This window comes from Stegostoma tigrinum, chromosome 5, assembly GCF_030684315.1.
Source record: "Stegostoma tigrinum isolate sSteTig4 chromosome 5, sSteTig4.hap1, whole genome shotgun sequence".
In the NCBI taxonomy this organism is placed as follows: Eukaryota; Metazoa; Chordata; class Chondrichthyes; order Orectolobiformes; family Stegostomatidae; genus Stegostoma; species Stegostoma tigrinum.
In genome coordinates, this window is record NC_081358.1 from 16,584,229 (window position 1) to 16,608,262 (window position 24,034).

General features: G+C 39.6%; 1 protein-coding gene across 1 annotated transcript in view; it reads left to right on the plus strand.

Moving 5' to 3' along the window:
* Nucleotides 1-24,034, plus strand: part of csmd3b (CUB and Sushi multiple domains 3b) — a 1,751,526-nt gene that overhangs the window by 1,516,726 nt on the left and 210,766 nt on the right. Inside the window, exons 31-34 of the mRNA XM_048529668.2 lie at nucleotides 11,233-11,349; nucleotides 17,690-17,803; nucleotides 19,490-19,585; nucleotides 22,651-22,854. Of these exons, the coding sequence (XP_048385625.1) occupies nucleotides 11,233-11,349; nucleotides 17,690-17,803; nucleotides 19,490-19,585; nucleotides 22,651-22,854 (531 nt within the window). The remainder of the gene's footprint in view (nucleotides 1-11,232; nucleotides 11,350-17,689; nucleotides 17,804-19,489; nucleotides 19,586-22,650; nucleotides 22,855-24,034) is intronic.

Below are 24,034 nucleotides of genomic sequence, written 5' to 3' on the forward strand. Positions count from 1 at the left end.
TGGTCAGCAACCTCATTAATGGAAAATGGATCACCACATGAGATGGCGGAACAAATTATATGTCTTCCTGAAGTAACTCTAAGAAGCAAATAAAATGGTATGATGATCTGTGACCATGTGCCAAGCTAGGCTAGAAAAAAAAGTGACAAGGAGATTAGTTTTATATCATGGCCAATTGCCTATTTGAAAAGTGCATAACTTTCTGACCTGTTTGCTTGATTGTACAGCATAATTCTGAACTTGATTCACTTGTGGAACTATAATCGAAAATTGCATTACAAAACTCTAAGAAAATTGTTTAATAACAAGGTTACAAGATTTTTTAAAATATTAGATTAATAGCGAAATCCAAGTTTGTAATGTTCAATGTGAAAGCAAAATATTACAGGTGCTTGAAATTTGGGGGGGGGGGTGGGAAGAAAAGAACAGAGACCTTTAGAGATTTTCAGAAAGTCAGGGAGCATTTGTGGATTTTGAAAAATAAATAATATTTTAGCTTCATAATCTTTCATCAAAACCAAGGAAAATTCATTGACCTGACTTGTTAGCTCTATTTTTCTCTCCATGGACATTGCCTAACTTGCTAATTATTTTCAGCATTTTCTGCTATTATTTATAGTTTTCAATGATGGCTATGAAGATATCACAGCAAGGAGCAGCAACAGGACAGATAAGCCCTAAAGCAGATACACTTATAAATTTATCTTTTTCCACTTTAAAGATACCTATCTAGAGAAATGTATAAAAGATTATTTTCTGGTTTTCCAACCTGTGTGCAGAAATAAGTCTGTGTTTTCTGAGAGATTAACTGAGGAGGTAGAATGAGGTTGCAGGGAATGATGAAGAACTGTCAACAGATACAAGAACAGAAGTTGCTGGAACAGCTCAGCAGGTCTAGCAGCATCTGTAAAGAAAAAATCAGAGTTAACGTTTTGGGTCCAGTGACCCTTCCTCAGAACTGTTTTTGTTCCTGATTTACAGCATCTGCAGTTCTTTTATTTTAACTGTCAACAGATGACTGCTCTCACCATTGTCTGCAGAACAGAGGCTTTGTTGCAGGTGACATGCTAACTTTTGGGGTTAAGTAGGCTTGGTTTTGTGAAGAATTTGTAAATTAATTTTAAAAATGTGTGTCAGTTTTGTAAATCAAACAGTGAATGCATTTCATACAAAAAGAAAATGAATTGTCAAACTGCTTTGATTTTTAAAGTTGAACTTGATGAAAAGTGTTTCAGCCACAAATCATATGGCAGAGAATCTAAACAAAAACTTGCCAGAGAATTGATAACGGTGTGGCTGTGAACCACATTTCAAAACAGTGGATTAGAACACAGCATGACTGTGCAACACAGTGTGGAGGACCTGAATGGCAGCACAGACAATGACATCTTAGTGGGTAACCAACCTGTAATTCAGGAAGAACGCTGTTAAAATGGAATCCTCGTGTTTGAATGCCTGCAGGGCAACTTTGAAATATGTTACTTGAATAATACGCTGAATTTGCCCATTGTATATGTTGCAGGTACTGAATTCTTTCTGGGTTACAAGTTTAAGCCTTGGTTGTCACCTCTTCAGTGTGGCTCAATGTATAATGCTGAATGAAAGTCCGCCCTTTGCAGATGCCATCTTGTCCTCATACAGTCTGAATGGCCTGAAGGAGTAACAGTGCAGCTTTAGGGAGAATATTTTGGACTCAATTCCTAGTTTAACAGAGGGTCCCTGTTCAGGAAGCCAACACTCCAAGTAGTGGGCCCTTTTGGTTGATCTTTGAGGGATGCACTGACCATAAGACCACAAGGTGTAGGAGCAGGAATTAGGCCATTTGGCCCATTGAGTCTGCTCCACCATTCAATCATGACTAATAAGTTCCTCAATCCCATTCCCCCACTTTCTCCCCATAGCCCTTGATCCCTTTGATAATTAATAACATATCTATCTCAGTCTTAAATGCGCTCAATAACCTGGCTTCCACAGCCTGCTGTGGTAGTGAATTCTATAGATTCACCACACTCTGGCTGAAGAAGTTTCTCCTTATCTCCACTCTAAAAGGTCTTCCCTTTACTCTAAGGCCGTGCCCTCGTGACCTACCAATGGAAGCATCTTCCTGACATCCACTGTGTCCAGGCCATTCAGCATTCTGTAAGTTTCAATTAGATCTCCCCCGCACCACACCCTTCTAAACTCCAATGAGTATAGTCCCAGAGTCCTCAAACATTCCTCATAGTTTAAGCTTTCCATTCCTGGGCCCATAACAAGACTCCACCTCAGGATTGCCTTGCATTTGTAATTTCAGATGAAGGAGGCTGGATAGTGACTGAAGTAGCATCAAGCACATGGATGCAGTAACTGTATGGAAAAGGACACAGCATTATACATTGTGTGTTGCTTAGATGAGGCAAAAGAAGAGAATGAATAGAGATGGTTAAGCGCTACTCCCCCTCTCACTTCACTGAGGTCTTCCAGGAGATGATGTACGAAGTGCACATGACACAGAGGCAGTTACTTTTGCAAAGGACAGCGGGGAGAGGTTGTTTAGCCTTAACAAACAGACTCAGTTGGAATTTGCAGAGAAGGTGAGCAGCCATACATTGGATACAGTGCAGGAAAAAGTTCAGTGACCTCTACTAAGGCGGGTATCATTCAAATCCAAGCTGACAGCCAGCATATTCTGAACTCCTTACCAGTTTGCAGCAAAATACCTTTTAAGCCACACAATTTACAGCCACACAGAAGAATGCCTGTCAAAAATCCAACTAAGCACTGCATCTCCATGGAAATCACTGCCATTCACCTTCAATCTACTAGCCAGAACTCTTGAACTCACGTTACTTCCCCTCCAACAACTTGACAAGCAAATAATGCACTTTACCAATGCCAAGGACATAACTTTCCACTCCCTGAAACTGCAAGCTAAGTAGTCAGTGTGATGAGTCAATCAGGTGAGAGTCTTACAATCAGACTCTCACTGATTAAAAACAAAAGTTAAGTCCTCCTCCTTCTGATGGTGAAATGATTTTCTCAACATCAGGTGTTGAGAAATCTGTATGTATACATTAGCAACTTCTGGATTACATAATTTAGCAGAAGTAACTTAAACTTCCCAAATAACCTCTGCTGATTCAGATACTTGACATTTCAGAAATTTGCCTGCATAAACCAAGCAACTGGACCTTTGGCAACTTTGGGTTCAGCCCGCAGTCATTTTGAGTGAAGAGCTTTCATGTACTCAACTGAAACTTCTCCCAGGTCCTTGTCTCCAGTTTAATCATAACCTCAACAACTATAATAGGTGCTTTTGTGGGGACTAATGCGAAATGTATCTCTAGACCATTGTTCGACCCGACTAGAGAACAGCAACACACCAGCAACATTGATAGCACTGCACATTGGATGAGGTCAGCTTGCAAGAGATGTTGTTTAGAACAGAACCAAGTAAGAAGCATGTGGCTGTAGGAAAGAGTGAAGTGTCAATGTGAAAAGATGGGACATGACAATGTACAGCCTGGTGTTGATTCAGTGACAGATTTGGACCATGTGCCTGCAGCTCGATGGTGAAACACACTGCATGAAGGCAATGATGATGTGTGAAAGAGAAGACGAAAAACTGGATCGGGGGAGCGGTTGTCAATGATTCGTCGGATAGTTCATCCAATGTAAGTCCAAGGATCCATAACATTGCAAACTGAGTATCGGATCACAGTCATTCCTGGAACTAGATGAAAATGATTCTGGAATATGTTGGTCAATCGCCCAGAGCTGTCTTGCAAATTCAGTCCATATGTTGTATTGTAACTAATTGGGGATATTCTACAAAGGCAACCCCAAAGATAGGCCATGGCCTTTAGAAGGTGATACATAATCTGGGTGCAATACCCTAACAACGACATCGATAAGGCTACAATCAGCTTGAATCTCGACAGTGGCCTTATTGCATTCATTAGCTGAGGGATGGTCAGGAACAAGGGGTATTTGGATTTAGTAGAATGGGACCTGACAGAGGTGGACTAGATAAGTTATGGTCACTCTAGCCTTGATATGGGGAAGTGCTAGGTCAGCAAATTATTTGGACCTTAAAAATCAGGGGTCCCATGAATCAAATGGAACTAATGATGATCATATAAACGCTCAACCAAAACTGGGGCTGGATGAAATGTCACTAGGGAAACAGGAATCGTAGTACAGTAGAGAAAGATTGCCCGGGTGATCATTAATCAGCCTTGGACTCTGTAAGTCACTGAAGTGAACACAGATTCTGATCTTATCCGTATTGACCAAATGTCAATCAAGTTAAATATGTTGCTGCTTCCGTTGCTTCAGGAGGTGGGGCAAATGAAGTGAGCAGCTTCCTAACAACAGTTTTATTCCAAGGCCACATTGACACCTTCCATGAAGTTAGTAGAACTCTTGTGGATGGGAAGATGCAATGATAGGCTCAGCTGTAATGCAGCTTTCCAGCTTCTGTAATGTAGATGTCAAGAAGCCCTCCTGTCAAATATCAAAGCAATACTGATTCCCATGGATTCACTTGTGCCACTTGCGTAGCCAGCTGTGAGACGAACCGCTGCGAAGGCATAACCTGGAAGTTCAAGGGGAAGGCTGTCTGGGCGAAAGTATCCCTTCCCTAGGACTGTGTACTTTCAGTTAGTGTTTTCAAGGAGCATTTGATTGTGAATTAAGCACAGCAGAGATAAATACAGCAGTTAGTTTCATGATTATATGACTGCAGGAACCACCTCTAAAGACAAAAGAGACAACTAACAACAACATGGGGAGATGAAGACCAAGTGGTATTTTTGCCAGACTATTATTCCAGAAACTCAGCTAATATTCCAGGCAACTCAAGTTTGAATCCCATCACAGCAGATGGTGGAATTTGAATTTGATAAAGACTGTCTGGAACTACAAGTCTTCAGATAATTGGGAAGCCATTTAGTTCACTAATGTCCTTCAGCAAAGAAAATCTGCTACCCTCACTTGCTCTGATCTACATGTGACTCCAGAGGCACAGTAATGTGATTGACTCTCAGTTGCCTTCTGACATGGCCTCAGAAGTTGTATCAATCACTAATTAGGCTCAACAAAGAATTGAAACTAGATGGACCACATGACATTGACTGTAGCACCAGAAGATCAGAAACTGCCCTGTTGACCCTGCAAAGTGCTGAAATCTCACAGACTAGTCAAGGTTCAGCCTGATGTAGTCATACTCACAGATTCATACCTTTTACAGGCAATGTCCCAGATACTGGATGTGCCTTGACCTGCCGGCAGGATGGATCGAGCAAAGGTGGCAGCAGAGTGGTGTTCAGTCAGTAGGGAGTTGCCCTGGGAGTCCTCAATATTGACTCCGGACTTATGAAGTGTCATGGCTTCAGGTTAAACATGGGCAAGGGAATCTCCTGCTGATTACCACGTACTGATCTCTCAGCTGGGGATATATTGAACAACACTTGGGGGACGCAATGAGGGTTGCGAGGGCATGAATGTACTCTGCCAAAGGATTTCAATGACCACCAGCAAGAGTGGCTGAGAGGCAGTGTTACAAATCAAGCTGTTTGGGTCCTAAGGAGCATAGCTGCTAGACTGGGTTTGTGGCAGGTGATGAGGGAATAAACAAGACGGAAAAACATACTTAACTTCATCATCATCAATCTGTCGGCTGCAAATGTATCTATCCATGACAGTATCAGTAAGAGTGACCATTGCACATTCCTAGTGGAGACAGAGCCCTGCTTTCATTTTGAGAGTACCCTCCATTGTGTTGTGTGGCATTGTCACTGCGCTAAACGGGACAGACTTCAAACAGATCTCTCAACTCAAGGCTGGGCAATCATCAGCAGAAGAATTGTACTCCAACACAGCCTGAAACCTCATGGTCTGGCATATCCTCACTCAATCGTTAACATCAAGCAAGGAAATGAACCTTAATTCACTGGAGAGGAGAGCATGCCAGAAGCAGCACCAGACATGCCTAAAAATGAGGTGTCAACCGAACGAAGCTACCAGGAAGGGACTACTCACTAAATAGCACAATAGCAAGTGATAGAATTAAGAGATCCCACAACCAACGTATCACTGGAGGAGGGGGTTCCACAAATATCCCACCCTCAATGATGTGTCCACAAATATCCCATTCTTCAATAATGTGGAAAATTGCCAAGTTATGCCCTATACACAAAAAAGCAGAACAAATCCAACCCAACCAATTACCACCACATCAGTCAACTCTCAATCATTAGTAAAGTGATGGAAGGTATTACAACACCTGCTCAGCGATTAGGAGGTAGTTAGGACTGCAGATGCTGAAATTCAGAGTCGAGAAAGTGTGGAGCTGAAGAAGCCCAGTGGGCCAGGCAGTATTTGAAGTGTAGGAAAGGGTGATGAAGAGTCCAGACCTGAAGTGTCAACTTTCCTGCTCCTCTGATGCTGTCTGATCTGCTGTGCTTCTCCAGCTCCACATATTATCGACATACTCAAACTTAGTTCAAAGATGGGCAAAGGTGCTGAATTCCAGAGGTAAGGTGAGAGTAAAAGCCCTTAACATCAATGCTGTATTCAACTGAGTGTGATATCAAGGAGCATTAGCAAAACTGAAATAAATAGGAATTGAGGTGGGGGGCACTGATTGGAGTCATACCGGGCATATCAGAAGATTTTTGTGACTGTTGGAGGTCAGTCATCACAGCTCCAGGATATCTCCACGTGCTCCTCAGGATAGTCCCCTAGGCCTCACCTAGCTGCTTCATCAATGACCTTTCCTTCATCAATCAGAAGTGGGGATGTTCACCAATGATTGCTTAATGCTCTGTACCATTTGTGACACCTGAGATAAACATAGGTTACAGAATGTATTCAGTTTAACAAAGCAAGGAGGAAAGAAATAATATTTCAACAAGTTCTCTTGTTCAGCCGATCCAGGGTGGGTTGCGAATTCACAACATTGTTTGATTGGGCACAAGTCTCATGTTGTTACGTTAACTTAATTTCTACTTCTGTCATCAGTTTTCCCTTGTTGTACATCAAACCACTAAAACCCAGACCGTTTTTTTAAGATTAAATTTAGCCTAATTTCTAATCCACCTGCTCAAAGATGTTATTATTTATCTCTGGAGCAGATGGGACTTGAACCTGTGCCTCCCAGCCCAGGGGTAGGGACACTACCACTGTGCCACAAGAGGGCCAACAAAGGCCTTATTAGCCCCTATCCATGATCAAAGATATCCTGAATTCTAAATGGCTTATCAATGCACAGACAATTAATGGTCAATCTCGGATTGACTAGGAACTACCTGCCTAATTTTTGATTTGCTTTTATTTATTGACATCACTTCCACTTGTGTCCTGAATATTTTTCTACAATGAATTGTTTTATATAACCTTGACTTTCTTCGCTCAGCAATTCCATGAAATTTTACAAGGTAAGGCAATACCAAGAAACAGTTAATGCAGTGGGGGGAGGGGACGCAACTCATATTCCGCCTGGGAACCCTGCAGCCTAATGGTATCAATGTGGACTTCACCAGTTTCAAAATCTCCCCTTCCCCTACTGCATCCCTAAACCAGCCCAGTTCGACCCCTCCACCCACTGCACCACACAACCAGCCCAGCTCTTCCCCTCCACTCACTGCATCCCAAAACCAGGCCAACCTGTCTCTGCCTCCCTAACCGGTTCTTCCTCTCACCCATCCCTTCCTCCCACCCCAAGCCGCACCTCCATCTCCTACCTACTAACCTCATCCCACCTCCTTGACCTGTCCGTCTTCCCTGGACTGACCTATCCCCTCCCTACCTCCCCACCTATACTCTCTCCACCTATCTTCTTTACTCTCCATCTTCGGTCCGCCTCCCCCTCTCTCCCTATTTATTCCAGTTCCCTCTCCCCATCCCCCTCTCTGATGAAGGGTCTAGGCCCGAAACGTCAGCTTTTGTGCTCCTGAGATGCTGCTTGGCCTGCTGTGTTCATCCAGCCTCACATTTTATTATCAAAGAAAGCTTATCTTCTTCTTGTCACATCAAACAGATGTAGAATCATAGAGTTCTACAGCATGAAGACAGGCCTGTCAACCCAATCGGGTCCATGCTGACCAAAACGTCCATTCACGCCAACCCCATTTCCCTGCACTTGGCCCATATCCTTCTAAACCTTTCCTATTTATGTATTTGTCCAAATGTCTTTTAAATATTGTAAATGTAACTGCCTCAGCCAATTCCACTGCAGCTCATTCCATATGTGTACCACCCTCTGTGTAAAAAAAGCTGCCCTGCTGGTTCCCGTGTATTGTTTTCCCTCTTACTTTAAACTTATGCTCTGTAGTCCTCAATTCCCTTCTTCCCCTGGGCAAAAAACTTAGTACATTCACCCTATCCATGCCTCTCATGATTTTAGACACTTCTATAAAAAAAAAACCTCAGTCTCCTGTGCTCAAAAACAGAAGGACCTAGCTTGTCCAACTTCTCCCTGTAACTCAGTCCCTTAAGTCCTGCCACATCCTTGTAAATTTCTTCTGCATTCTTTCCAGTTTAATAGCATCCTTGCTATAGCAAGCAGATCAAAACTGAACACAATACTCCAAGTGAGGCCTCACCAACATCTTGTACAGCTTCAACATAACTTCCCAACTTCTGTACTCAGTGTCCTGGCTACTGAAGGCCAATGTACTAGATGCCTTCTTCACTGTCTTATCCACCTGTGACTCCACTTGCAAATAACTGTTTATCTGCTCTCCAAGGTCCCTCTGTTCCACGACATTCCTTGAGGCCTTACCACTCACCATGAAACTCCTACCTTGATTTGACTTTCCAGGTTACAACACCTCACATTTATCTGTATTGAACTCAATTTGCCATTTCTCAGCCCACTTCTAATGCTGCTCAAGATCCTGCTCCAATTTCTCAGAATCTTCCTCACTGTCCACAATACTGCCTATTTTAATGTCATCTGCCGTTATTAATCATGCCTTGTACATTCCTATCAAAATCATCGATATAGATAACAGACAGCAATGGGCCTAACACTGACCCAAGGGAGACTGCTAGTCACAGGTCTCCAGTCTGACAAGCATCCTTCCAGTGTTACCCTCTGAGCCCTACCATCAAGCCAGTTGTGTATCCAATTTGCCAGCTCTCCATGGCTTCCATACAGTCAAACCTTCCAGAACAGCCAACCATGTGAAATCTTATCAAAGGCCTTACAGAAATTCATGTAGACTATGTCTACTGCCCTGCCCACATCAATCTTCCTGGTCAATCTTCCTTTCCTGAAGAAGGATCCTGACCCGAAACATCACACTTTGCTGCTCCTCTGGTGCTGCTTGGCCCGCTGTGTTCATCCAGCTTCACACTGTGGTATCTCAATCTTCCTGGTCAGTTCATCAAAGAACTCTAAGAAATTTGTGAGCGTGATTTCCCACACACAAAGCCATGTTGACAACTTCTAATAAAACCCTGTCTTTCCAAATGCATGTACACCTTATCCCTCAGAATCTTCTCAAGTAACTTACCCACCATGGATGTTAGGCTTACTGGTCTATAATTCTCAAGTTTTTCTTTGTATAAGTCTTGAATAAGTCGACAAAATTCTCTACTCTCCAGTCTTCTGGGACCTCACCTGTGGCTAACAATGATGCAAATATATCACCCATGGCCGCCACAATTTCTTCTTGAGCCTCTTGCAGGATTGTTGAATATATCTGATTAGGATCAGGAGATTTATCTACCTTCATTCTTTCTAAAACTTCTAACACCTCCTCTATTATGATGGAGACTATCCCCAAGATATTGTCAACTGACTTACCCAAGTTCCCAAGCCTTCATGTCTTACTCCATGGTAAGACACAGAAGAGAAATATTCATTGAGGACATTGCCCATCTCCTGCAGTTCCACACATACATGTCCACTTTGATTCTTGAGGGGTCCTATTCTCTCAGTCAAGATTCTTTTTCTTTTAATTAACGAAATAATCTCTTTGGATTTGCCTTAATCTTCTCAGCCAAAGCTGTCTCATGCCCCTGTTTCGCTCTCCTGATTTCCTTATTCAGTAAACTCCTGTATCCCCTATATACCTCCGGTGATTCCCTTGATCCCAGCTGTCTGTTCCTGAGCCATGCCTCCTTTTTTCAGTCAACGCCTCAATATCTCTTGTCATCCAGGGTTCCCTAATCCTGCTAATCTTGTCCATTACCCTCACATGAACATATAGACATTGAACTCTAGCTGTCACATCTTTAAAGGCCTTGTACTTCCCTGAGGTTCCTTTTCCTCTAAACAAACTACTCCAATCAACCCTTGCCAGCTCCTGACTAATTCCATCAAAATTTAGAACTTGAACCTGTGGGCCAATTTTGTCCTTCTCCATAACTATTTTAAAATTAATAGAATTATGGTCAACTGATCCCAAAGTGCCCCCTCCCCCCCCCACCACTGACCTCTCACCCCCCCTCAACTGACACCACAGTCACCTGTCCAGACCTATTTCCCAAGAGTAGGTCAGGTTTTACCCATTCCTGAGTTGGACCCTCGATATACTGCTTGAGGAAACTTTCCTGAACACCTTTAACAATTTCCATTCCATCTAAGCCCTTAACACTGTGGCATTCCAGTCTACATTAGGAAAATTAAAATTCCCCACTATGACAACCTGATTTCTCCAATAAGTCTCTACAAACTCGCTGCATATTTATTCTTTTCTTTCCCATTGACTATTTGGCAGCCTATGGTACAAGATTAATAACATCACCATCCCCTTTTTATTTATTAGCGCCACCCACAAAGTACTCCTTGATACCAGATCCATGACGATTCACTCCTCAGTACAGGTGACTGCTTCCAGGCTCTAATGTATGTGCCAAAGTTATGCTGTCCCTCTCAGTTGCCCTCTGATGGACGCTCTTCGTCCTGCTGATCATGTTTAGTCCTGCATGCTTTGGAATTTCAAGCCTGCAAGATATTTGGAATTCACTGCAAGATTTACTTACACTGTGAAGAGTGCACACTGCCACGATCAATGAACACCACTAATGGAAGTAGACCAATTTTATTGAAACAAGAAGCTATCACTGAGGCCAAAGCAACTTTGTTTTTGAGACTTGAAATTAGAAGCAAAGCAAGAGTTTGATTTTTTTTTCTTGTGCGTAGAGAAAATGACACCTGTCTGCAATTTTCTGTGCACTGCATTTTTTCCCAGAGAGAACTTTTGTTAATTAAAATTTCTGAAATATGAATTTTTCTTTCAGCTCCATGTGGAAGTCGATCTACTGGTTCTGATGGCACTGTACTGTCACCAAATTACCCGAGAAATTATAGTACTGGACATAACTGTGTTTATTCTATCACTGTCTCCAGAGAGTTTGGTAAGTGAAGTTACCATTCACTATTTGCTAAATGACTTGAAATTTACATTAACAGTATACCATATTTTCTTTGAAATAAAGAAATATTGCTCTTGACTGTATTTCTATAAAATGAGCTTAATAATCAAGAATGTAAATACATAAAGATCAAAGTAAATGGTTAAAATGAGAGACTTTTTATTTTGCTTGATATATGTTGAATATTCTATTTCTTTTTGGCTTCATTTATGCATTTCAGACTCATTAATGTTTTACACCTCTAGTGGTTTCCTTAGGTATTAGGTATAAGTTATGGGAAATTACTGTTGTATGTGTCTACAAATCAATTGTTGCTTGCGAGGGTAGAATTTGAGTAGTACTGAAAAAGAGATACATTTTGACGAAGCTTTTTCGTTTTGCAGCCTCCAGCACAATTCATTAGAAATACCACATAAATGGGAATCAGCACTTTTCCTGTATGACAGAAAAGTGCTGATTGGTTGGCAAGTGGACTCTGATTGGTAGCAGTGTTTCCACAGAAAATTTACCACTGAGATAATAATTAACAGTTAACCATCATGTTTTGTTGAAATCAGGCAGGTTGACAATGCTTGCTCGTGATGTTGCTGTGGGATATGAGCCAGAGAATGGCTATCACTTGTATTATTGAGTTGAAACAAGCATGTACATGTTCCTTCTGCCTGCAAAGAGTAGTGCCCTGTTTATTAGTATAGGTACATACCTTTCGGTACACATTAGTATGCCACACTGCAAGCCTGATTGATAATCTTAAACTCTTAGCAGACTCAGGATTATTTTACAAATTGTGCTCAATCATTTGAGCAGATCTAATGTTGGATGTTTTAGCTTACATTTCACAAAGCACAGTTTCATTGTATACAGCCAGTATTTTGCCTGTTGTGTACAGTGGAAAGGACATGTTGTTTGATACAACTGATACTAAAATTTGCATACCATACCATCAATTTGTGCAGCAATTAGAATGCCCTTTTGGTTTGACAACAACATTTTCTTATTGGCAAACACTTTTGTTGCTCCTGCATATTTGCTGTTTGAAACAGCTCCCGTAATCTGTTATTCAAACACTGAAGATACTCTATCGTTTCAGGTAATCCAAAGTAGAATTGTCATGTATCAGGAGCAAAGGTAATAGCCTTTGGCCTGTTCATGAGTTTGCATGAGAGATAACAAAAAAGTGTATCTGATCAGGTCAGTGATTGTCCTGTAGATAGATTGATGTGCCCAATTCCTGCACCAAGCTTACACTGTGAGCAAACAAATCAGTCCCGATTTGTGAGGTTGGCTACCACGCCAGCTTTATAGCAGGTGCATTTGTCAGAAACGAAATGCAAATTTTGACCTAATAGGGGGTTGTTTAGCTCAGTTGGCTGGGCACATGGTTTGCAACACAGATTGAAGCCAACACTATAGATTCAGTTCACGTCCCAGCTGAGGTAACCTTCTCAAACTTCCCCTTCCTCTGTGGTGCAGTGACCCTCCCTTTAAACCAAAGCCATCCATACCTCTCTAATGAGAGGGCAGCCCTTTGAGGCTAAGGTGACTTTACCTTTATTCACCCATTTGACTACAGGTTAATGTGCATGCAAGACACATGACCCTATTTTTGTAGACAAAAAGAATATGTACAAAAATTGTAAAGTGATAACGGGAACTGCAGATGCTGGAGAACCCAGCCTCACATTTTATTGTACAAAAACTGAGCTGTTTCAACTCAAGGAAATAGGTGACAGACTTTCTCTGGCTCATTTTTCAAGGCTATGTTTTGCTCAATCAGAGTCGCCCAACCTGATTTAGACAAAGCTTGAAGGTAACTATCAGTCATCAGCTGACTGGTACATTCTCCACAGCTTCACGTCTACCAATCAGAGTCAATTTTTCAACCAACCAGCACTCTCCTCTCAAGCAGTATAAACTAGTGTTTCCTTTTAAACTGTATTTCTTGTAAGTTGTCCTGATAAGTGCAAGATGGAAATGTTCAATGAAATTGATCTTTGTTTTCAACAGCATGCAATAAATTACTTCTCAAATTAAGTATCTTACATATAGTATAAGACATCAAAACCTCAGCTTGAAACTGTTCACAAAAAACCCTAATTACTTCAGATTTGCTACAATCTTCAACTCCAGTAACTCCTAATCACTGTGTATTGCGAGGAAGTTACTGGAGGACTTGAACAGACTAAGTGAAAGGACTGGAACATAACAGATACAATATAATGAGAACGGGTGCAACATTATTTGTAATACAATATAATGTGAACGGGTGCAACGTTATTTGTATTAGTGGAAAAGAGATTCTGGTCTATAATTTGTGCCTCGGTCTACATCTGACAGTAAAACCAGGTGAGAAAAAGTGCATGAAGAGAAACTAATTTGAAATGATGGTCAGGAGAAAAGGAAAAGTCCACATTTAGGCAGATAGTATGGTGGCACTTTTTTCAGTATGAGAATGGTCTTCCACATCACATCTTCATTCTTTCTATAATTTATTCAATTTTCTTCTTATTTTAAGGTGAGCATGTTGATGAACTTTTTTTCACATTTTAAAATAACAAAAACTCAGTGATTAGTCTAATTTTTACCAAATTCAACATGCAAAATCTGGTATTATTCTGTCACTGGTGGTGAGATCCAAGCTCATTTCTCCAATATGGCCTATGAGCCAAAGTTTGATTGATGCGTGACCTTTTTTACTCATCACCTGTTTGATGTTTGTTAGAGTCACATAAGATTCATGTGGCAATCTCCAAGAGTCTGAATAAGGTTTTAGTAAAGAAAAAATGTGAAAGCAGTCAAGTGAGAATGTTTGTTCTTGCTTGCTATTTGTTAAAAATGAGCAGCACTGTGGCTTTTTAATGTTCATTACTCTGTTAAAAGGAATAATAGGAATACTATTTCACAGGCTGATGGCTTCAGCCCAAAAGATTAATGATTCATATGCGGATACATCAGGCAACAGTCTTTTGTAAACAAACCTTGGTTCATCATTTTCAACGATCTTGTGCTGACATAAAATTGCCTAATAACTGTTAAACATCAGAGGGTGAAATTATCATCACATGATTAGCATGCACATCAATGTATCTCCTTTTAGGATATTTGCTGAACATACAACACATTCTGCTTTATAGATAAATATTTTAACAGCAAATGGAAAAAAAACACTTGAAGTGAAGAGCAATTTCCTTTCTTTCCAGTTGTTTAGTTGAAATACATGAGGAAACAGCCCCAAAGAAATTTCAACTTTCAATTAAGCAACATTAGATATACTCTACATTTAATTTCTACCAGACCGTCATTCTTTATTGATTGACTGAAACTACGTGATTAATATGTCATTGCTTAATAACCCTGGAGGTTAAACGTTTCACACTGATATTTCAATCTGAGATACCTGAAATCTCCACAAAGTCTAAAAGCTCGTGCAAATTTGTCATGTAGAAATGTGACAACTTTAGTTGTGATGCAAACGGTATGATTATGACACTTTCAAGCAATATCTTGACAAATCAAAGCATGCATTACAAATTCAGGAAAAACTTTCAACTCATCATCTACGATTTATTCATATAAAAATGATTTGAAGGTCAAACCTAACCTTGAACTGTTTTCTGAGATGTTTGAACCGCAGTAGGATGAGCCCTTTATGCCTGTATCATTCACAGAGATTCTGGTTGATTTTCAGACCGCTTGCTTTGGCTCCATATTCTGTAACCATGGCTGGCAAAGATCTATTCATCCCAGATTTAAAATTATCAACTGAAACAACATATTCAGCTTTTTGAAGATGCTGTACATGAGCACCTATTTCGTACTTTCTCCACTGAATAGTCACTCTGTGATTATAAAGTAGTATTCACTTATCTGAGACTTTCACAACCAGTGCAGTAAAGTTTCCCCTGTCTATTGTTTCAAATTTATAAAAAAATCCAATTGAATAATCTTGTAGCCATCTGTATGCCAGGGAATTTAAGACTATTTCATGTAATGCTCATAGAGTTTCCAATTTAATCTGTGGAACCCCGGTAATGTTCTTGCTATATACTGGACTGCACACATTTCAAGGTTAATGAACTATTTCTAGGGGATAGCACTCTGAACTAACCACTGTATTTCATTTGTAGCTGACTATGGCTTTACATGGTTGTAACAAATGTGCAATTCTCGCCCCTTGAATACTGAAGCTAACACTGGGCTGTTTTAATTGCTTTTTGTGCCTGACTATTACATTTCAGTGATCTGTGTATGAAGACCCCAAAATCTCCACTGTTTCTAACTTTCACTGTTTTTAAAATGCTTTCAAAATTGATGCCCCCATACTTACCTCATGGGTTACATTGGGCTGAATTTAATACCACCAATCATGGTGGGAACTCTTGATATAATGCAGTGTGGAGCTGGAGGAACACAGCAGGCCAGGCAGCATCAGAGGAGCAGGAAAGTTGGCGTTTCAGGTCGGGATGCTTCTTCAGAAAACTCTGGCAGGTTGTCAAATTTGAGAGTGGAGAGGGCACATGTCACTTTCTTTGTAGTGGGAAAACCCCGATAAAATCATAAGGCACACTGATGCAGGATTACTGGTGTCATTGATGGGATGACAATTTGACTCATTAATGAGCCAATTTTGACACCCATTATTTCTGAGTCATTGTGGCTAAGAGATAAAGATCTCTTTAACCATTGAAAGCTGCCCATTAAAATCTGTTGGGTTTGAAAAGAGCCTCCAAGGGAGGGAATCCTTCATGTTAGGCACTTCATGACCGATTAAAGGGACCTGGCATCAGTAAGACAAATGTCCAGTGAAAGCCACCCAAGGCCACCTTTTACATTTTGTTTAACTGCCCAAAAACAAGGAAGAAAACAGCTTTATTTGAGGTTTATCCAAATATGGTCCCCAAAATAACTAATTGTTTCCTGTAATGTTATCCTGTTTAAAAGTTGGTACCTACTTTATTTTTATGTTAGCACTAAATCATGATCAAACTTGTTTAAACTAGTATAAACATAAATGTGATTTGTCTGCAAGCCAATCCAAATTGCAATATTACTTGGCTTGTAGTTACAATGTAGGCCATAAATCAATAACTGTATCATGCAGATTCAATAAATAAAGAAAGGTTTTGCTATATGAGCTAAATAACAACGTATTACTTTGTGTAATGCGTTTTTCTAATCTGAACTCAGTAGTACAGTTAATATCTTTACACAGAACTGCACCACATGAAGTCCTTGAGTAATATCTTCTCATTGATGGGCTATCAAAAGCTCTCAATGTAAATGGAAGAAGCATACAAAAGTTCAAATTAAACCTTAATCTTATTATCCTTTCATGTTTCTATGCAACTGATAATTCAAAGTGAGAATTCGGACAAAACTGGCCAGTGGCTGTGATGTTAAATGCTGAAATATAGACTGTCAGAATATATAAGTTTCCTTTGGACAAATTGACTGTATTACCAAAGTATTCCTGCACTTTATTATTCTAAAAACTCAGATACAAGTTAAGCATTCTTACATATTGTTTCATTTGTTATGATTACAGCAGCTAAATTGTCAGTTTAAGGTTCTTGAGAAGATTTATAGCTTGGGTTGTGGGTGAGGTTGTTGACTTGCTCCCCAAGTTGGCTGGTTGTAGATCAGGTTATAGTTCAATCCATATCATATAAATACTGAGCAGAGTAGAACTACATTGTTTCGTCAGAGGCCGGACTGATGATGTTACCTAGCATGGTGACGAAACATCAGACCTACAACCAGCGAGCTCGTGGAGCAAGTCAATAACTTCAAACTGTCAGAGATAATGGGAACTGCAGATGCTGGAGAATCTAAGACAATAAAGTGTGGAGCTGGATGAACACAGCAGGCCAAGCAGCATCTCAGGAGCACAAAAGCTGACGTTTCGGGCCTCGACCCTTCATCAGCACTTTGACTTTAAGAGAGTGATTGCTCTGAATGTTGCACATTTCATGCATACCTGCCACAATTCTTCAGCTGGAACATTGTCGATGCCAGTCAAAATTATTTTTGTCAAATATTTAAAGAAATTTCCATTTTGAAAATTCATGAATGAAGATGAATTCTGATGCTCAGTCCAGGTTAAAGTCCTGTTTGCCTCCAACCCAATTGGTTCCCGGTCCCCACTTCCCACTGTTTTTACCTGACTCATTTCACAGAGACAGTGCATTTAATATGGTCTTCAGATGAATTAGCCTTGATAGGACCATTGCTTTTAAATAATGCATGGCATTTGATAGGAATAAACCTCTAACTTCTGTCTTTTTGTTTCTCTCTCTGCTTTCTGGTATCTGTTTTGTGACAGTGGTTTTTGGCCAGTTTGTGTTCTTCCAGACCGCCCTGCATGATGTTGTCGATATATATGATGGACCTACACAACAAGCCTCACTGCTGACTTCACTGTCAGGTTCACATTCAGGTTTGGGCAGTTATTGATTTAAAGTTTTTGAGTCATTTTTAATTTCCATGTCACTAGTTCATCTATTTTGGCACTATTAAAGAACATATTTTGGAAATCATATGTGTGGGCAGAATTCAATGTTGCAAAAATTGGGCTCCTGTAGGGTTACTGTGTAATCTTGGATACTTCCAATGCATTATGTTCCATCAATATACACATTGGTATAAATTGAATGACAAATTCCCCTCAAAGCACCAATTCTACTGGACTGCATGGAGATTTAGAGTTGCATGTTGATTTAGTATTAAGCTAAGATAACATTTAGTTGCCAAAATAAAATGACTAGTGTCCTATTTTGGTTGTATCAGTACCCGTTAAAAGGGTCAGGTTGCAAAAGGTCTTTGGGCTTAATTATAAAATCTGAGTTTACATTTTAAAATTATTGGCTCAAATTATTAGAAGAGAAAAAGTTCACATGTTTAAATCTGTTCTGCAAGTTTTATTCAGTGGACAGAAGAGAATAACTTGAATATCTTATTCTGGGTGTTTGACCATTGAGCTGTTTGCTGCTCAATTAGTGAAGGGAAAATATAATTAGCTGCAATAACAGACAAAACAGCCACTCTCTTTTAGCTAATATTTGGACTGCTATCTGAATACAGGGTTGTAAGACAGCAGCCAATGTAATCCCAGTGTGCCGCCGTGTGCTTCTTACACCTTTGAATCTTTTTCTTCAATCTTAGAGAAGATCAGACAGTTTGAGATAACAAGATGTGGATCTGGATGAACACAGCAATCCAAGCAGCATTGGAGGCTCAGTTTGAGTTAGTTTGTTCTGTGAATCTGAATAAATCCATTTGAAATACACAACAAGTATTTTGCTCTTTTTTGTATCTTCAGAGCAAGATTAAATGATTGCTTTGGCTTTAGAATTCCTTAATGATTATTTTTGGGGGTTCAGCTCAATATTGAAGATCTAAGGCACTATTCTAAGAAAGTTACTTCACTAGGTGACCTTGTCAGTGTGCTTCCTTTAAACAAGAATCATGATAAAATTAATTGGTTATTGACCTAAAGTAGTGGAATCTCGCCCCATACACATAAGTTGCTTCATTGTTTTTCCTATCAAAGTGAGTCGCTCTCTGTAAGATGTTTTGGAAAGCAGTAAGGTACTGCTTCAATGTAGGAATACTGATAGGAAAGTTACAGTGCAATTACTGCCAACTTCATTGTAAGCAAGGTAGCTTTGGAACATTCAGCACTTCAAGCATGCAGAATGGTAGCTATTCACTAAATGTTACTGACTACCAATCGTAATAAATTTACCTTCAGAAATACTGATTGAGAGAAGTGGAGTAGACACAACTGTTGTCTCACTTTCGTGTGTTGAGTTTCAGTTCAAGTCCAGCATCAGTGTAATATTCTGAGAACGTAAATTTATCCATTGTCAATGACTGCACGTTGCTGTTAGAATTAATGACATGAAAAGCAACAAGATTGTTGAACCTTTTTATATTGTTAAAATGAGCTTTTTGTTTTCTGCTTTTTCTAAATATGGTACTAAGACTTAAGTATTTGATACAATACTTATATATACATTTGTTCCAAGCATTTTGATTACCAAATGTTTATTTTTGAAATGCAATAAATGTACTGAATAATATTTCATTTATTCTGTAACTCATTCAATATATTTTGTTTTAGGAGAATCCCTCCCTTTAAGCTCAGGTAACCAAATCACAATCAAGTTTATCACAGTCGGTCCAGTAACTGCCAAAGGATTTCATTTTGTTTACCAAGGTAGGTTAATTTGTCATAGAAATGTTTTCAATCAAATGTAGAAGAAAATCAGAAATTAAACATTCAATTATCGCCTGATAGCAAGCAGTTTTGAAAAGTCTTATTTGGAAAGGAGTCCAGATCTTCCATCAGACAAAATTAAGATTGAAATCAGGAAAAGTTTATTCGCAATAAGTGAAATCAACACTTGATACAAACTTCCTGATAGAGTAAAAGTAAGGGAAAGTCGCCATTGTCTTATCAGTTCATACTCGCTTTAGAGAGAAATGACTGATGGTGGTTTAATCTGAGGATCACCACACTTTAGGCAAGGGGAGATATTGAGAAAGAGAATCCTTGATGATAACCTCAGCTAGTGTGGATAAAGTTATGAAGATGGAGATGCTTCTCTGCAGTCAGGCTTGGTAGTCTAGAAGGCGGTCTGCTGCCCTCAGAGTCTTTGGGCTGGAGACGAACTTGCACTGTTTTGGGGAGAACCTGTTTTCGTGTTCATGTGGGTACCAGCAACATATGTAGGACCAGGACTCTGCTGAGAAAGTTTGAGCATTCAGCTGGATCTCCTTGATTATAAGCCACTGAAAACCAACATATAGATGTGGCTAGAAATTAGGAAGGCTAATGGCATATTGGTCATCATTGCAAGTAGACTTGAGTACAGAAGTAATAACGTCTTGCTGAATTTGCTTAAAGCCTTGGTAATGCCACACCTGGAGTATTGTGCTTTGTTTTTGGGAGGATACACTTAGCATAGAGGGAGCACACCGGAAGTTACCTGAATTGATCTCTGTTATAGTGACATTCCTCTGAGAAGAGATTGAGGAGACTGGAGCTATATCCTCTGGATTTTAGAAGAATGAGAGGTGATCTCGTTCAGACATATAAACTTCTTATGGGACTCAATGAGAGAGATGTCAGATGGTATTTAGAATCAGGGAACACTGTCTCTGAATAAGGGGTAGGCCATTTGGAACAGAGATTTGCAGGAACTTCTGCATTCATAATTTGGTCAATCTTTGGAATTCTGAGAGAGCAGTGGAGGCTCAGTCATTGAATATGATCAGCCATAATTGAATGGTGATAAAGACCTGATGGGCCAAATAGCCTCATTCTGCTCCTGTATTGTATGATCTATGTTCAAAATGTGTCAATCAGTTTGATCGACTTCTAAATGTGAAGATAGAAAATGTGGGAATAGTGTGAGAAAATGAGATCAACCAAAAAGTAAAGCAGACCTGAGTGGTGCTAAGTCCTACTGCTACTTCCAATGCTTCTATCATGCTATATTGGTACCAATGTGTGATCCCATCGAAATACTTTACAAGATAATGTATATGTTAACTACCACTGATTAGCTGTTCCAAGATTGTAACATCTAACAAACACACCTTTGGCAAAGGCAAAATCAGTAAGACAGATTGTCTCACATGCAATGTTTCTTCAGTCAAGGAGGATAGAACATTAAGAGAAAACTCTTAGAAAGAGAGAGGGAATTCAAGTGTTTTGCTGTAGCAGAGAGAGACTTATGGCAGCTTTCAAACCCCAACAAATACTGAAAGCTAAATCTAAAATCCTGATTCTACGAGAGCTTGACCTCACCCCTTCATGCTGCATCTTTTGTTCCAACTGTTAAAAAAAAAGGCCTCACCAGCTGTTTGGTTTATTGGTTTGGAACAAACCACTCAGTATCTTTGTCTCATCATCTCTTCATTAAAAAAAAACAAAATATATTTCTTAAAGCCAAAGTATCATCACATATCTGATTTTAGAACCTGTTATCACTATTGCATTTCAATGCTTTGCTGTTCACCTATACAGTCCTTTCACCATTGGTACCGCTGTCGAAAGGATACTGTGACAATGCTGTTACTTTACAGGTTGTCAGACTGAGGAACCGAGCTGAGTAAGCAGCCTGAGAGGCCTTGGATTTTCTTTTAACCACCTAAATGGGTTGAGCCAGCTGTCACAGATTAGGATTTCTGGGTTTTGGATTTTCAGTAACATCAGAAGTTATTCGGGTCTCAACACAGTTGGAACTTTCAGTGAATGTCTCCTGGCTGTGACTCACCCTGAATTTTCTCTTGTTTTTTTTTTCTGTTAGCTCCTGGATTGGAGGACTGCATGTGAGAATTTGTGTTTGAATTTTCCTTTTTTGCCAAGGGTCTGCTTATGGGATGTCACTGTATTGGAACAGTTAATTAATAATAGTTGCTGTATCTGTTTTTCTGTTAAGTTTTCTAATAGCATTGTTATTCTAAATTCATCTTTCTTTATTTGTATTTTAACTACAGTATTTAAATAAGTTGTGTTTCGGTTAATATCGAATAGTTTGACCAATTCCATTCTGCTCATACTCTTTCTGTTCACTGAACAATGTGCGAAACCCAACCCCTTATTTGAAACAAATATTTTGGCATAGATAGTAATAGAGAAAACTATTCTCTAAACCATCACTTATTTTCTTTCTGACCACACAATATTTTTAAAAATGCAATTGTCCAGACTGACTCTCTCCCAGGCCTTCATACTTAATAGTCGAATGTGGTCTCACTGTCTCTCTCTGCATATCTCTCTCTCTCTCTCTCACAAGTCTGATTCCCAATGAGCTTTACCTGGTTTTGCCACCTCTTGCCCAGGGCCCTGCACTTATACGGATTTCTCCAGTCTCACTGTCCCCGAGCTATCCTTTATATCTCTGTGTGTTTTTCTTTAATAACAGCATTTTTAGTAAAGCTTTTTTAAACATAATTAACATGGTAGATCCATTATTATTTTGTGTTACTACACTTCAAAAGCCAACATTTGTGCAATATTCTCGAATTTTTCACCATGTCTGTAGATTTTTGGTGTGGAATGGTGGAATTCATATACCCTGATACATGAGAAAATTGTTAACTTTGATTTAAAGTGATGAATTGAATGCCCCATAGAACCTGTAGTTGCTGAATTGTATGTTTGAATTGTAGAACTTTTTGTGTATATGTTAAAACTTTAAAGCTATAAGTTCCAGATTTTCTTTCTTAACTAAGAACACTGACTATGTAATCATTATCTTAAAACCTGTTTAGCCGTGCCAAGGACCAGTGCAACTCAGTGCAGCTCTGTACCCGAGCCAAGGTTTGGAAAAAGAATTGGGAATGATTTTGCAGTTGGCTCTGTGGTTCTGTTTGAATGCAATCCAGGCTATATTCTGTCTGGTTCACCAGAGATTAGATGTACATCAGTACCAAATGCTTTAGCTCAGTGGAACGATTCTCTGCCCACGTGTATTGGTAAGTAATGAAAATAAAAATATTTTTAATGAGCACGCTGCATAGAAAATGAATATCCATGGGCAGAATTTTTTGAATATATTTTGATTATACAACTGATCCAAATGATTGCAGATAATTAAGCATTTGCTTAATTGAGGGTATCAATTAATTTAATGACAATATTCTTTCCCTCATTTATTGTCGGGCATGAGCTGATAAATGTGCCCAAGTTCGTAACAACAGTAATTAAGTTTATTTTGTTGACAATGAAATTGAAAATAATGCCACACTATGAAAGACAAATTATGAAGGCCACCACTAAGGGTGATGGGTTCGAGAAAGGCCTCAAAGCAGAAGGCAGATATCAGGGAGGAGAACAAATTAAATAAGAAATTCTAGGGACTGGAACCTGAAAAACTGGAAATCATGGTAGTTGCTGGTGAATTGGAAGAGGTTTGGATGAACTAGAGGCTGGTCTGAAGCAATAAAGAAAAGGTAATAAGGGATGGCAGGATTATTTGTATATCTGAAGGCAATTACATTAATGGAGCTAATGCAATGAACAAGGTTAAATCATGGTTGATAAATTTTAATTTTGAGGAACAGAAGTCAGTAGAGAGGTCGGATTACAAGGTGTAGAGCTGTGTGAACACAGCAGGCCGAGCAGCATCAGAGGAGCAGGAAGGCTGACGCTTCGGGCCTTGACCTAAACGTTATCTCAGATTCTCCAGCATCTGCAGTTCCTACTATCTTTGGAGAAGTGGGATTGATATAGCTATAATTTTACTGAGGATGGAAGGCCACTTCAGAATGGTTTGGAGTGGTTGACTTTGAAAATAACATTTTGGACTTTGAACATGTGAATTTCAGAATCAGATGTCTGTGACTGTGGTGGGAACCATTGCGATGAGAAGGATATGTATCTGGTTTTAACTAATGCACTGAAGTTCATCACCAAGCACAGTTTTATTCTCACCAATTCAGTCACAGCGAAAGAATCTGCTGGAATGGATTCTCATCCTATTTTCACACTGCAGCCGCCCAAAAATCTATGCTAGGTCACCTTCTATCCTGAAACATGAGTTGCGAAAAAGTGAGGCATAATTTTGAGAGGCAACAACACATTCAAGGACTTTAGATAGGAAAAGGAAGTTGGAACTTGGGTCGTAGTTTGAACAAGGGTGAAAAGATTATTTAT